A 14,125-nucleotide genomic window follows, 5' to 3' on the forward strand; every position below is an offset into this window, starting at 1 on the left:
TAGCTCTTTGAAAATGGGTGGACAGGGGTTTGTAAATGAACTTTTATAACTGAATATGAACTGTATACAAAAACTTCATTGACATTGCCGACAAAGCTCAAATTGGTTAATTAAAGAATACGGCCTTGACAAACATATCGCATAACAAGTACAACCTTTTACCATTGTCGAACACTTCAGCTAGATGCAAGATGCCTGGCTTTGAGTATTCCTCAAGCCCCCCTTCAACACCAAATAGAAGCACCAATAGTCGATTTAGTTTTGGAACTTCAAACAACCCATCGACTACTCCTGCTGGAGCCCCTCCTTCATCGGCCGGCTCTTACACTCCCGCTGGGCCTGCACCGTCGTCATTTTTGGAGAGCACTATGCAAAGCCCAACCCCAAACAAGTCGGCTTTTGGATACTCAGAATACTCACAGCAATCGGACTTTGGTCATTCTCAATCAGACTTCGGTCATTCCGAGCTCCAGAGCCCACAGTTCTCCTCTCCTCTCTTCACACGACCATCATCAAAGCCACAAAGAGCAGTATTTGGCAACAAATCTCAAAAGTCGCAAAGGAATTTACGATCGCCATCGGGAAGTGAGGAGGAAGAGGAAGAGGAGGATGATGAAAATGCCGGATTTGATACAAAGACTCGCAATCGCTTCGCAGATTCTTATGATGTCGAACAAGATATGGAGAGCGAAGATGCCAGCTACGAGGACGATGACATAGACGATTATCGCGGAACAACGTCAATGAACCGCAACATCTTTAATCAGCACAGCAATTCGGTTCGGTTTGCAAGCACATCTGGTGGACAAATGCGTCAGAGTATGGGAAACGATTCGATAGACTTTCAAGCATCTTTGGCGCGATCACAAAGTAAAAGGGTGCCCGCTTCGGATTTTGCTGGTATCGCAAAAACCCTATCTCAAAGTCAGGGAATACCAGCCGTGGACGAAGAAGACGATTTAATATTGAAGACGGAGGCAATAATCACAAGACTTTACGAACAGGCTGTGGGAAAGGCAGACAATGAAGAAAAACTTCAACGTGCTTTGGCACTCATACCAAGCGAGTTAACGGCGCTTTGGCAGGAGTATAGTGAACGAAGCGGAGTCTACAATGAGCAAGAGTACGCTTCCATCATTGGCCCAGGTCCAGCAGCCTCAGAATTTGCAAAGGCTAATTACCTGGCTCATCTGGCAATGCAAATTCATCACTCAAAACCAGTAGAAAAGGGATTTTCAACCGTAGTTAAGCCTCTTCCCAAAATCATGCTAGATTGGCTGGAGGAGTTTCATGATCCTTTCCCACAACAACTTGAGGAAGTTCAGGCCACTAGACCGAGTCCTGCTTCCCATCACTTATTCTGGATCACTATACTTAATAATGTCGTGCGTGGGCGACTTGTAGCTGTTATCAATTGCCTCAAGAGTGCTGGTTGGAGATACTCATGGTCTGATGCAGACGATATTAATGCTCAAGGCGGTGCAGACGGCTTTACTGGAGTAGCCCTGACCAATGTTGAGAAGGTAGTAGAGGATGCGACTAACGTTCTCTCTCTATGTCCGGCACTAAATGGAGACTGGAATATCTATGGAAATGATTGGAAACTGTTTCGACTTCGGATATCGCAGGCTACGGAAAATCTAAAACAATTCGCAGAAGGTGGCTCTCGTCACGAATCAAATCGATTTGGAAAGTCTTCCATGAGGAGTAGTCTAGGTGGAGATTATAGTAAGCTTGCAAAGAGGGCTGCAAGTAGGGTGCCGTGGAATATCTACCAGAACCTACTTACACTTTATAGTTTGGTTATGGGAGATTCCATTCCTATCATTGAAAATTCCCAGGATTGGTGTGAAGCAACTATCGGTTTGCTTGTATGGCATGATGAGGAGAAAGAAGACAGACGTTTGGCTCCTGGGCGGTCGATCAATAGTCTTCGCGCTTCTGCCATCAATTATGAGTCAGAAAATGATCTTCGCAAACTTCGACGGGCATTTGAGGTTGTAGCTGCAAGCAATACCGACTTTCATGTCAATAGTAATGATATGGTTGAAGTAGGATTAGCTTGCCTATTTCAAGGTGACACCGAATCTCTCATTTGCATTTTGCGCGCTTGGTCTGGCCCTGTATCTTCCGCTTTAGCTGAAGTTGCATCGTTGGCGGGGTGGCTTCCTCGTACCGAACCTCAAGGTCTACTCGCAAATGGCGAACTTGACCAAGAAGACCTTGATCTTATCAATCTTGGCGCGCCAACAATACAGGATGGCATCAAGGACCTTACTCTCATCACATATGCGAGGTCATTACAGGAGCTGCCGGAGCTGACTGCAGTGATTGGACACGCAGAGATAACAAAGGAAGGATGGGAACTAGCGATCGCTGTATTGGGCCGACTTGATTCGGAAAAGAGATCTGAAGAGATGGTGGGTGAAATCATGAGAACAGTCAAGTTAGATAGTGCTGGGATTGTCGACAAACTTTGGCGATTACTCAATGATCTTGATATGAATTCTCAAGCTGAAGCCATCGCAATGGTAAGTGTTTCATGATCTTTCGCTATCAATATATACAGTGGGCTAACAACGTATAGTCATATGCCGATTCGCTTGCCCGAGACAACATTTCACCTGGTGAAGCCCTGTGGTATTACGCTTTGGCTCATAATTCCGCCAAAGTTAAGGACGTTCTTGATACTCTCATTCAATTATGCCTAGTATATTCGACAGCCTATCCTCCAGAGGCCGAGCTTGATGACCATTTGCAGCGATTAATCTCATCTCCAAAGAACGCTTTAAATGAAATGTCTAGCATGGACCTTGAAGCTGCAGAACTTATTCATACTTCATTGAGCGGCTACGCAACGCTCCGTAGATTTTATACCCTGAGAGACCAAGAAGTCATGACATCACCAGGTTCTAAGCCAGCAATGGGTGCAATCACCAGAAGGTCGGAAGCAGCCAATGCTCTATTAGCATTGATAATCAGTTCCGACGACAACATTCGCGGTGGTATCTATGACGAAGATCGTGGGGCCGTCATTCCTGTTCATTACATTCTCGCGCTCTTAGGCGAAGCCATGCCCTTCGTTAACCAGCCAGACTCTCTCCTCAGCACCTCTCAAATCGATATCCTCCTCCGCACGATCGAAGATATTCAGGGCATCGGTCCGCGTATTTATGCCGTCTGCAACGCTTTCCTTGAAACAGTCATTAAGAATGCGTCAGGTCTGAAGGGCTCTAATCCCATGGATTTATTAAGTCAATCGTCATCGGGTACCTCTGGGAGTTTCTCAATGGTGGGAAGTTCAATGATGGCATCGCAGTTTCATAAATCGGTGACGGCGAGTGGAATTCTGATGAATAAGGGGGGCATTAAAAGAGGTTGGGATTGGAGGAAAGGGATTAATGCGGGTATGACAGATGTGGATATCTTGAGGGTATTGAGGTTAGGGTTGGCAAAGGATTTGGCGAGGGCATGGTTGAGGGAGTCGGATGAGATGATGTGAGAATGGATAAGGAGAAAAACAGGATGTAAGAATCGAAATGCATGTGTGGGAATTCCGGAGAGGTTAGAGGCGTTCATCATGTGTATGGGAAAAATATGAGTCTGGAGATATTAGTTGTTGGGTGATTCGATGCAATACGGCGGAATGCGCTATGCATAAAAATAGCGTTATATCACATCGCATGAATGGCGTTGTGGCCTGTGAAAGAGAAATTGAATAGGAATAAAAGTCTTGATACCCCATTTCATAAATCCTCTTGACCTCTTCGAGTACGATGCAACATCTAAACCTTGTGGGGGGGAGGGTTTCCTGCCCGGTGAGCTATATTACGCAGCATTCGCGATTTTCTTCAACGCTTTTTCTAAACTATCGTTGATATGTCTAACTATGGCTTCTTCGAATCCTGTCTTTCTCTTCTTTTATCTTCGAATTTCAATTCAAGTTCCAGCTATTAATAGCAAATTGATTTACTCCTCCTCACATAAATACACACGTACTATATACCCTACCTGACCAAGCCGCGTGTAGATATCTTCATTGCGGTACAGTGTTGATTTTTTCACTTCATCTTTGCACTATCAATTAGAGGCTGTAGAGCTGCCGGCCTAGGTTCGAACTGGGCATTACAACGAGATTTTGTTGGATACTCTTAATTCTTCCAGCTCCCGGTGAGCTAAAATGGGCAACTAGCATTTGGTGTACAGTTCGTAACAAAAAGATACCAATATTACCAACCCGATTGTTTGGATTTGAATTGTATATTGGAAATAAGACGTGCTTAGAGAGTCTAGTTACCTACCATACTTTAGCATCAACCCACACCACAAATTCACAACCGTCAGACAAGTCTCCAAAAGTCCCGACAACACCCCTCTCGTTGACTATCCTCAGCGCCTGAAGGGGCTCCTCATGATCAACCCAAAACTAGGCATCGGCACACGCAACTGTTCCTCTACTCCCTCCTTCAAGTAGCGAGCCTCTCAATCGCACCTCCTTCACACTTCCTTTCATCATCTCCAATTCCCTACTAACATATATTCTACCCCCCTCCCCCGGCCTCTCAAAACAGCCATTAAAGCAAAAGCATGACTCGATTAAACCATCACCACCTCTTCTCCCCCCTTCAAACGCCCAAGTATATTTTTAGCCACTCCCTGATTTATATATTTGCCATCTAAGCAAAGTTGTGACATCCATAGAATAGAAAGACTATTGTGTTGCAAATCGCCAGCGGGTAGCAGATACATTGCCTACTGATTTGCATTTGATTAATAAGAGGCGGAAGCATATGTTTTGTGCTTCGAGATGTTATATTTAGGTGATGAGTTCTTGATCTGAAATTTTAATACGTGAGCTTATGGGAGGTTGAATTTTGGCTAGTACTGTATATATATACAAATATATAAATATAGCAAATGTCTAGATGGAATTGATATCTTCAGTAGATTCATGCTTCCAGTAAATCGAATGTTTCGAAGCATTTGCAATTGAATATCCTAAAAGCACTGGTCCCAGCTGAATCCAATGCCTCCCAAACAATTCAAATCATGCAGATACATAACCACAACCACGCAACTAACCACATCACCAAACATTCGCCCGTCTTTCTTCTTTCCACTCCCCTCACCCCCCATTTTCTCACTCGCTAACGAACCCCATGCGCCATAATTTCGACTAAACAGTTTCGCAGTCTCTGATTGCATCTCCCTACTCCTAATACCCTAACATCATATTTCTCCAGTATATACAATCCAGGCTTAAATACCGAAAGAACTATATTCATTGCAATGACAAAACGAGTATTTACCTACGATTCCTGACACTTGCCAGTAAAAATTATAATTGTTGGTTTATAGACGGTGAAGATGTAGAGGCTAAAGAGCTAGCCTCGATCTAGCTTCGCGCTACATACCCCGCACATTCCACATTTATGAAACAATTCAGCATCAATTTTATCAAGCCCGTTAGATGTCTTGATGGTTGATTAATTTGATCTATCAAATCCACCGTCACAACTGCCACCATCGTAATATGCCAATGCCAATGCCAATGCCAATGCCAATGCCAATGCCAGCTATTATCCACAAACACCCCTACGCCCCAAAACGTTCCTTTTACTCCATGAAATTGCGTATTTCATACCCTGTCCCATCCATTTGTACAACAAAAGCTCAAGAAGAAAGAAGCAAGCCTACTATCTACTCTTCCAATTCACAATGACCAAAATGGCCAAAAACGGGTGAAGAAAACAAAACATTTGCCAGAAGTCGCTTTATCATCATTCATTGAACATTCCATCCTCGCTCTACTCATTTCCCATCCCTCTTAAAATCTCAATCCCAAAGGCCTTTCCCGGACTTGGCCATTGAACCCATATATTTTTCCAAGCCTTAAATTTCTAGTGGAACGGAGCGGAGTCCCCTGTAATTATGGAATTTTCCATTATACAGCCAATGGATTGAGGCTTGCACCGATAAACACAGGCAAAACTACCTTGTGCCCCCCTCGGGTAGAATTCTACTCAAACTCCTCAGCACCTCTACCATTGGCACATCCCTCGTCCCCACTACCTCCCTCTCCCTCCTCTCTCTCTCCTCCAGCCTCACCGCACTCAACGCCAATATCTTATCCGCGACTCTTCCTACTGTTTCCGCGTATCGTTCAATTTTGTGTATGCCGTCCAAGAAACAATCTACTTTCCCTTCAATTTCTTGATGAATAGTTTTGAGTCTTTCCGAGGCGTTTTCGCGCAGGGACAGAGATGACGAGGACGTTATTAAGGAGAGAATGGCGGATTGTTCGGGGTCGAGAAGAGTAGGATCTATTTGAGTGGGGGAAAGTGGGTTTGCTTCGCCATGCGTATCTGGGAAGAGGGGTGGAAGAGGGGCAGTGGGCTTTTTGAAGGATATCCATTGCGCCTTTTCGATTTCTAGTCTAGTGATTGTTAGCCCATATCTCGAGTGCGGCAAAGATAACCCATACTGTTTTACTCGAGCTTCTAAAGCCTGTATGTTTTCTTCTGCTTCGATATTCTTAGGATTGGGTTTCTTGACCACTTTCGTTATCCTGGCCGGCTGTTTTTCATCCCGATCGAACCAGTTCGAAAATGTATTATTACTCCCGAAGTCTTTGAGAAGAGCTTCAGATATTGCTCTCGCTGCGCTTGTTAGTCCTGTCTCTAAACCTTATGTGATCAAAGTACTGACCTGCCAATTTTGCGCCACTATCCGGATCGCCATGCGCAGGTTTTTCGGGCAAAGCTCTTTCGCCGGTCCAAGTTAAGAGCTGTTTCATCCTTCTCGGCTCAGGCAATCCATCCTCGATATGCTTGTAAAATTGCGAGGTTTCAACCTCTTTGTGTGGTATTGCGCTATACCCACTGTCAATGAGCGAACTTGCCCTCCTTCCACGCATACCCAAACTACTCCTCCTCTGGCCCGTCCCACCTTTCTTCCGTAATTCTTTATTTCGATTTATAATTGGTGTGTCGCTAAATGGTAAGGCAATTACGGTAGAGTGTGTGTTATTCGGAGCTTCTATAGTTGACCTGTTCGATTCCTCTGGTAAAGGTGCACCACCAATCATATCGATACTGTTGTCGTAATCTCTGCTTCCATTCATGGAACTACCGCCCCCATTTTGAGTTTTCTCAGTCGATAAACGCGTACTTTTCCTAGTTACTCGTTTCGGTTCGACTTCAGTCTTAGCTTTCTGTACCTTCTCTGCCCTCGATTCTTTCGGCGTTGAAAGGTTTGTCCTGGGTGCTGCTCTCGTTTTCTTGACAGGTGGTGATGACCCCGGTAATACATTGTGGCTTTCGCGCTCGCGGGCTACCTTTTTGGTTCTCCTAGGTACCGTCGTCGTTACAGGCGGTGCCTCCGGTATTGGATCCGGTACAGATACAGTAGTTTTGGCCTTCTTTGATACACGCGTGAACTGGAAATCTCCATCTTCTTCCTCATGACCTGTACTTCTGTCAGCAAATTTCTGGCTAATGCACTCTAAAAAAACCAGCTTCCATCATTTCCCTCCCATAATCGCAAACCCGAAAAGTAAGAAATATCGCAACCCACCAGCCAATCTTTTACTCCTTCTTCGCGACGCAGGTTGCTGGCTCATTTTCAGAGTTTCTAGAGGATTCCGAGCTCGTACGAGGGTAGTCATTGATGTCCTAGTAGCGCATTTGCTTTCTAAGACTTCTCGTTGTCGGGGCGATTGTCGCTTTAGAACTGGAGATCGAGGTAGATTTCGCGTGATTCCCTCGTGTATCTTCGCGTCAATTGATGAATATTGATATTCGAGTTAGGGTTGTTTGAGAGGGGAATTCGTGGGGGATCGTGGGTTGCTGGGTTGAGTGATTGATTGCTTTGGTTTGGTTGGCAATATCATGGGGTTTCAATGTTTACGTTTCGCTAGCGTCGGAATTATATAGATCACATGACACATAACCAATCCAGTGCCATGCTCAAAGATTTGCACGACACGACAGACATAGAAGTCTCGTGTGCTGATGAATGTCCTTGAACAATTACTACAGCAAGTTGATGCGCCTGTCTGTTTATTAATATAAAATTGTTCTTATTAAATGATAGGATAGGATAGTACTGTCGTTGAGCACAATGTGTCTTTTGTTGCTACAAGAAAACAGAATCAATGATCTCTCCCATGTTTCTTATGATTTATCCCACAAACAGTCATGATCGGGCATAAAGGGCGTGTGTGAATTCCATAGCCCCATCTACCTCTATTTAAACATCCAAGAACAACCATCAAGATCAACATTTTCTGGAGAACATGGAAGAGATCGTTCCATTGACACGACATCAATATCCCATCAATCCTAATAAGCTATCTCATTATTACTATGGTACTTAAATATTGATTGGCCTTTCAATGAACAAGGTATCAAAGTGCAAGGACAAAAAAGACTGATCATCTTCGTCACATTCATAAAAGAAGATTTGTCTAGACGAGTAACATGTCTAAGATACAGCCTGAGTAGAGGAGAATAGAAGACAGGGTCAGTATTCATAAAATAAGCAAATCGGCGTGTAATCCTCACTTGCGATGATATTTACACCTTCTATGCTTCTTCGTTCCTCACAACATCACATCAACCTCCTCTGCCTTCATGTTTACACCCATTCAGGTCCAGTACTTCAAGATTGATCAAAATCTCATGCAATAACGATTCTACATATCGGGCCATATAATACCACATCTGAGACTGGAATCCTAGGGATCTCGACATTGTATGCGTCCTTGATCACAAGCTAGTGTAAAGTTCACTGAGGTGCCCAATGTGTTCGTAGCCAGTTCCAAAATGAAACTGGCTGGATGTTGACCAATGAATTCAGATTAACTTGCGAGAAGTCATATCTTCTCTCCTCAGTAGCAGATAGCTCCTGTAAGCGGCCAACTCTAGCATAGTCTTGGTAATAGGCTGCTTCCTGAATATTTGCCGTTAGTGCCGGAGCTGCAATGACTGTTGTTGCAAATCGCTCTGCTCTTGTTAGCATTTGCTTTAACGGTGCTATCAAAGATAAGTAGATCAGCACTTACGTGCTTTGATAGCTTCGGCATACTGGACAATTTCAGTTACAGTCTTCCGATCTCCTTGCATTCTGAACTCTATCGGCCATGTCCGTTGATCTAAACACAGAGCTGCTGCGATGAATCGTGCAACATCATTCACAGATGTCATTGATACTGAGATGGCCTGACCCATAGTATTATATTCCACAATTTCTGCTGTGTTTGTCTCCATATCCATGAGATAAGAACCTTGATAGCCGAGCACAGTTGAAGTGCCGATGCCCATTGAAGCTAGACCTCCTGGAGCGAATCGTTCATAGAAAACCCCACATCCAAAAACAGTATATTGCATTCGATGACGGGGGTGGTGAGCCCAATGTCGAAGCCTTTCAATACTTGCAGCCCTTCCACGATCTGAGGGGTCGTTTGTTGGTCGCCCGCCTAGCTTATCTTTGTATTCTGCAGGGATAAAACGCTGGACACGGGAATGCGCGGCGGCATCAATAAGGTTGATTTGAGGAGTCCCAGATACAGTGGAAATAACTATATCTATTCCTCGAAGATTAAAACGAAGATCATCCTGGTCGTCGTAGTTGACTACAGTCACTTGGTAGCCGTGTGCCTCTAGATCTGGTCGACCCTAAAGATAATGGTTAAATCCGTTCAAAGATGTCAACGCACCGAATTCAACTGACTTGTCTTGATAAGATAATGAGTGGATGTACAGTCTTGCTGATCTCACGAGCGATAATTTGGCTCAAGCCGCCTGAGCCTGCTATTGAAATTCTCATCATGTCGGTTACTATCTCATTGTCGATTATCATCATGTATATATACTCAAAAGAAACCTCGAGTGTTCAACAGGATTCTAAATTGCAATATCTATTAAAAGTGTCAGAAACAGAAGACCAGCAATCCTGTAGCGAGAAGGGGCAGCTAGCCATGAAGATAGGGAATGTACTAGGTCGCCTTATGAGCCCAAGAAGTTTCTTTGATATAATCGGACAGAATGATGATAGCTCAGGGTTGCTGTGTAATTTTCCCTGAATTCTCAAAATGAATGCAACGCCATTAGCTAGAAATAATTAAGGATGAGAAAAGAATGATATAAATTCACCACTAGGATGATGCAGGTGGCAGGTTGGGACACCGGGATTTTGGGAGAGGTAGCCTTCCGGGGATAAGAGCGGCAGTTCAATTCAAAGGCTCAATTCTCAAACGGAAAGGATTTTGCTCGCATAAGAAATTGTCCTTAGGCCTCGCAGCATCCGTTCCAAGAATCTGTGGTTGGTGAGACGCCATAAGTATATGACTATGGACATAATAGGAGCGGGAGACTTGAATATGATGACACCTAGATGTAGAATCAGCCGGCAGAACTCCATAAAAAGGATGGATCTTACCACGGATGTTGCCGCAGTCGTTAAAATCGGCACGAAACGCAATTTACAGTACAATTGGCAAGGCATCTACGTAAAAAATTCCCAGAGATCTTGATTCCTGATCCTTATCTGCATGCCGGCAAACATCAAACCCTGTAAATACCAGCTGTCAAGGGCTGAATGCAGTTATTACACCTAAACTCAAAGGGTGTGGGACAGCCCCGGCTTTTTTCTCTCCTACTAAAAGTGCGGTCACCCACGGGAAAGAATCGCTAGGATGTGGGAGTGTCCAGGCATCAGCTAGATTAGCCATTGGAGGCCCGTAGAAAGTATCACTTGGTACAATTCATCTTGGTAAGTTTCAGGAAATTGATCCGAGTTACGATGGATCACTGTCCATTGGCTTCGTTGAATCTGAGGAGCCTGCGGGATGCCCAAAATTCCAACTGGGACAAAACCGCTACTATCATTGGCTGTTTCCGGCCACAGAAATTGAGAAATACGCAATCTTCGCATCATATATGCCATTAAGCGTACTTGTGAGGCTTGCAGAGGCATTTACGAGGGGCATATGCAGGTCAGACACATGCCCGAGTAGAAGTGGAAATGCGAACGGAAAGGCAGCACTGGACAACCACAAATATAGTTCATCGTCGGAGAACAGAATAGTAAGATCCTAAGGACCCCAGAGGATGGCAGTGTCACCAAATGAAGATTACTTGGAAACAAGCCTTGCAACTTTCATGTCCATGAATATCATTGGGGGCGAGCTATGAAGGTAAAAATGGGGGGCCCCGAAGAAAGCATAATGAAATCAATCCAAAAATGCCAAATTTCCATGATAGAACCAATTGTTGAGCATGCAATTCCAATTGGATGGTTTGCGAGCAGGATGTGGCAGCTGTCCGTGGTTTGCGAAAATTATTGTTAAGGCTGAAGAGATAAAATGGCTCCCGCAGCCTAGGTTGGTTGACCCAGGTAGAGTGTTGCCAAAGAATACGTTGATTGGTGGAATGTGACGTAGACTTGGACCTGATATTATGTCAGATTATACTTCGTAGCTGTTGGGTACTCGATGAGACACATGAGTTGAGGCTCTGTGACAAGACAAGCTTCCCTTTCCCCTATAGGTAGGTAAACGAGGCCTTGATGTTTGAGTTCTCAACCAAACCTTTGAAAGGCTTGTCATTGACTCATTGTTAGATACCGAAGAGATAGGTAATGCCGGATGAACATTCTGGATGAAGATTCTCATGCTCATGGTGGTGAACAGCTCAGTGGCAGTAACAAGTCGTGATAGGAAATCTTTATTCAGCCACAGCCATGCGAAGGGTCTTGTCTCTTGAGAGGCAGAGACCATCACCCTTGGTTCCCCCGAAGTACCTCCGATATTTACATCAAGCTAGCTTATGGTCTTTTCCATGATATCAGTAAACGTCAATAAACACATTAATTCCACAGCTTCTTCGAATCCCTTGAAAGTCATACAAACAACCTTTCATAGCCAAGATAATTCCAAGATTGCCTGTCTTGGCTTTCTCTTTTCCCAGGAGACACAGTGCTAAACTCAGGTTGCTTTCTGCCACTTTGATCACCATTACTCTATCTACTAACAGCAGTCTTGCGTTTAACAGAAAATTAACAATCTATCGAATCTAGTTACAATGGGAAAGGGAAAGAAGATGGCCGGAAACGCCAATAAGGAGCCTCTGGGTTCTCGCACAAAAAATTCAACTTATAATTCAAGTCCATTCAAGCAGGAAAACAACGACGAGGGCCTTTCTCACTTTCGTGCCAAAGGTTCGTCCTACATGTTTGGCTCCATCAAGCAAGAGGGAGACAATGAGGACCGTTTCCGTTCTCGTTCCCCATTGAGAAACTATCAGTCCCCTCGTCGCACCCGCTCTCAATCCCGCTCCAGAAGCCCTGACGGCCACTATCATTCCCTTTCTAGAACCCGTCGATATTCCAGTCACTATCGACCGCGTTCCAGAAGTCCTAAGAACTCTCGCATCAGCCATGTTCATTCCCAGAGTCCGCAAAGATCTCGTCAGTTCCGCCGATCCCGCCGCTCTATTTCCTCTATTTCGGCCCAAAAGGTGTCAAGCTCCAGTCCCTATAGGTCTCGATCTCCACATCAAAAAGGCCAAAACACTCCAAATGACACCTACCATGAACAATCATCTCGTAGAGGTTCTCCTACTGATCAAGACCCTCCAAAAGGTTCCTATTACAGGCCGTCTCCTTATAGAGATGCTCCTACGGATCGGGGTGTTATAGACAATTCCTACTATAGACCATCGTTTTCCGTTCGAAATACGAGTGTTTCTTCTGGGTCCAAAGGCCGAGCTGTTTCTCTTGCATCGACTTATAGTCTTGGAGAATCTTTAAATAACGAAGAGGTAGCTTTTTATCCGCCCCCATTTATATGCAAATGAAAGTTCCTGCTTCTAACCCTTTCAAGACACTGATTACAGAGTCTTGGGCCAAACTTTCCAGCCATAAGCACGAAGAACTCATGGTTCCTGCTTACAGCTCTCCTGAGCCACCAATTTCAATTGAAGAATCATGGGTGGAGATTGCTAGTCGTAAGCATAAAGAATTAATGGCAACCAAAGCAGCTAACACGAAATATGTTCCACTCGCCACTTACGTAGAAGAATCCGGACCCTTTAAGCAAACAGTAACTTTTGAACAATCAACATCGGTGGAAAAAGATGCTCCCATTGACACTGTCAGAGATACGAGATTGTCGTTGATTAACAGAAAAAAGCAGAGCAAAGCGGAGGGTTTGGATATCCAGCACCAAATATCCTCCCTTATGTACCCTCGCAGGAGAAACCCTAGACGTATATCACCAACGGAACCTAAGATGAATGTTGCGGCCGATGTGGAGAAGGGTGTTAGCGATGCGAAATTACTTCAATCATCTGCGCAGCATTCAGACACTCCTCTATTGCTCGTACCATTACAAGAAATGCACCCCCAAAGCAACGCCCTTTTATCTGCTTCAGACCAGGGTATACACCCAGAGAGACAAGGCTTCCTCAATAACCCCCCTCTACTTATATCATCTAGCCAGCGCCCAAGCATCTCTTCCAAAAAGTCTATGTTCGTAACGGTACAGGAGATTTATCCACAAAGCGAGCTTAATGTTTCGGCCCTCAGGCAAGGCATGCATCCAGAGAGACAATTTCTTCTCCAAACCTCTCCTTCGCCAAATGAGTCCCTTGAACACTTACATCTACAGGCTGAATCCCGTCCTTTAATTTCCCCTCCAAAGGTTAAAATTAACACACAGACCTTACAATCGAAGATCCAAGAACTTCGCAGTGTATCCTTCGCTGGTAAGTTCCCAACATTCACGGTATTACTTGTCGTACATAGCTAATTTCATGGCACAGGCGAGAAACCTAGACCAATTCCAAGCATCATGAATGAGCCATTACTTACCGATGATCCCTTCGAATCAGACCAATATGTAAGCAAATCCTCGAACGAATAGACGAAAATTTGATGGATAGACTGATAAAATATCTGCATTAGCAGAGTGTCGAGCCAGCGATTCCTACTCACTGGCAGGATTAATTCATCTATCAAACAATTTCGATCACAAGTTTCTATCGTGTTCCCTATGTACCTAGCGAGCCGATCGAAATATGGATGTTATCATTTCTTTTTTATTTTTCGCATACAAGCCGATGGT

The 14,125-nt window shown here is 44.4% G+C and overlaps 4 protein-coding genes across 5 annotated transcripts; 2 read left to right on the top strand and 2 right to left on the bottom strand.

The window, feature by feature from the left end:
- The first annotated feature begins 57 nt into the window (after positions 1–57).
- BCIN_14g03050 (hypothetical protein) lies at positions 58–3,744 on the top strand. Its single transcript, XM_001551268.2, has 2 exons — positions 58–2,531; positions 2,588–3,744. Exons 1-2 carry the CDS (start codon positions 192–194, stop codon positions 3,500–3,502), a joined length of 3,255 nt encoding a protein of 1,084 aa, XP_001551318.1. The 5' UTR covers positions 58–191; the 3' UTR covers positions 3,503–3,744.
- Positions 3,745–5,467: 1,723 nt separating this feature from the next.
- On the bottom strand, positions 5,468–7,868 carry BCIN_14g03060 (hypothetical protein). The gene is made up of 4 exons (XM_001551270.2): positions 7,576–7,868; positions 6,709–7,467; positions 6,485–6,659; positions 5,468–6,436 (listed from the first exon to the last, which is right to left on the bottom strand). Exons 1-4 carry the CDS (start codon positions 7,664–7,666, stop codon positions 5,992–5,994), a joined length of 1,470 nt encoding a protein of 489 aa, XP_001551320.1. The 5' UTR covers positions 7,667–7,868; the 3' UTR covers positions 5,468–5,991.
- Positions 7,869–8,297: 429 nt separating this feature from the next.
- Positions 8,298–11,712, bottom strand: BCIN_14g03070 (hypothetical protein). The gene is made up of 6 exons (XM_024697139.1): positions 11,492–11,712; positions 10,441–11,451; positions 9,979–10,391; positions 9,733–9,919; positions 9,065–9,677; positions 8,298–9,005 (listed from the first exon to the last, which is right to left on the bottom strand). Exons 4-6 carry the CDS (start codon positions 9,862–9,864, stop codon positions 8,788–8,790), a joined length of 963 nt encoding a protein of 320 aa, XP_024552954.1. The 5' UTR covers positions 9,865–9,919; positions 9,979–10,391; positions 10,441–11,451; positions 11,492–11,712; the 3' UTR covers positions 8,298–8,787.
- A 167-nt stretch (positions 11,713–11,879) lies between these two features.
- BCIN_14g03080 (hypothetical protein) lies at positions 11,880–14,102 on the top strand. 2 transcript variants are annotated; one of them, XM_024697140.1, is made up of 4 exons: positions 11,880–12,821; positions 12,884–13,766; positions 13,824–13,900; positions 13,966–14,102. In XM_024697140.1, the coding sequence occupies exons 1-4, from the start codon at positions 12,084–12,086 to the stop codon at positions 14,005–14,007; spliced, it is 1,740 nt and encodes a 579-aa protein (XP_024552956.1). In that variant the 5' UTR covers positions 11,880–12,083; the 3' UTR covers positions 14,008–14,102. The 2 variants fall into 2 exon arrangements, with proteins under 2 accessions (XP_024552956.1, XP_024552955.1); XM_024697141.1 differs by having other exon boundaries at positions 13,969–14,102.
- Positions 14,103–14,125: the final 23 nt, after the last annotated feature.

The sequence above is a fragment of the Botrytis cinerea genome, chromosome 14, assembly GCF_000143535.2.
Source record: "Botrytis cinerea B05.10 chromosome 14, complete sequence".
NCBI lineage: Eukaryota > Fungi > Ascomycota > Leotiomycetes > Helotiales > Sclerotiniaceae > Botrytis > Botrytis cinerea.

Bases quoted from the DNA above. Each gene is read 5' to 3' on its own strand.
- BCIN_14g03050 (XM_001551268.2), top strand. From the start codon at position 192: ATGCCTGGCTTTGAGTATTCCTCAAGCCCCCCTTCAACACCAAATAGA. The intron at 2,532-2,587 runs GTAAGTGTTTCA...AACAACGTATAG, and splicing joins AAGCTGAAGCCATCGCAATG to TCATATGCCGATTCGCTTGC.
- BCIN_14g03060 (XM_001551270.2), bottom strand. From the start codon at position 7,666: ATGACTACCCTCGTACGAGCTCGGAATCCTCTAGAAACTCTGAAAATG. The intron at 7,468-7,575 runs GTGGGTTGCGAT...ACAGAAGTACAG, and splicing joins AAGGAGTAAAAGATTGGCTG to GTCATGAGGAAGAAGATGGA. The intron at 6,660-6,708 runs GTCAGTACTTTG...TAACAAGCGCAG, and splicing joins TAGTGGCGCAAAATTGGCAG to CGAGAGCAATATCTGAAGCT.
- BCIN_14g03070 (XM_024697139.1), bottom strand. From the start codon at position 9,864: ATGATGATAATCGACAATGAGATAGTAACCGACATGATGAGAATTTCA. The intron at 9,678-9,732 runs GTCAGTTGAATT...CATTATCTTTAG, and splicing joins TCATTATCTTATCAAGACAA to GGTCGACCAGATCTAGAGGC. The intron at 9,006-9,064 runs GTAAGTGCTGAT...TAACAAGAGCAG, and splicing joins TGCCGAAGCTATCAAAGCAC to AGCGATTTGCAACAACAGTC.
- BCIN_14g03080 (XM_024697140.1), top strand. From the start codon at position 12,084: ATGGGAAAGGGAAAGAAGATGGCCGGAAACGCCAATAAGGAGCCTCTG. The intron at 13,767-13,823 runs GTAAGTTCCCAA...TTCATGGCACAG, and splicing joins TCGCAGTGTATCCTTCGCTG to GCGAGAAACCTAGACCAATT. The intron at 13,901-13,965 runs GTAAGCAAATCC...TATCTGCATTAG, and splicing joins CCTTCGAATCAGACCAATAT to CAGAGTGTCGAGCCAGCGAT.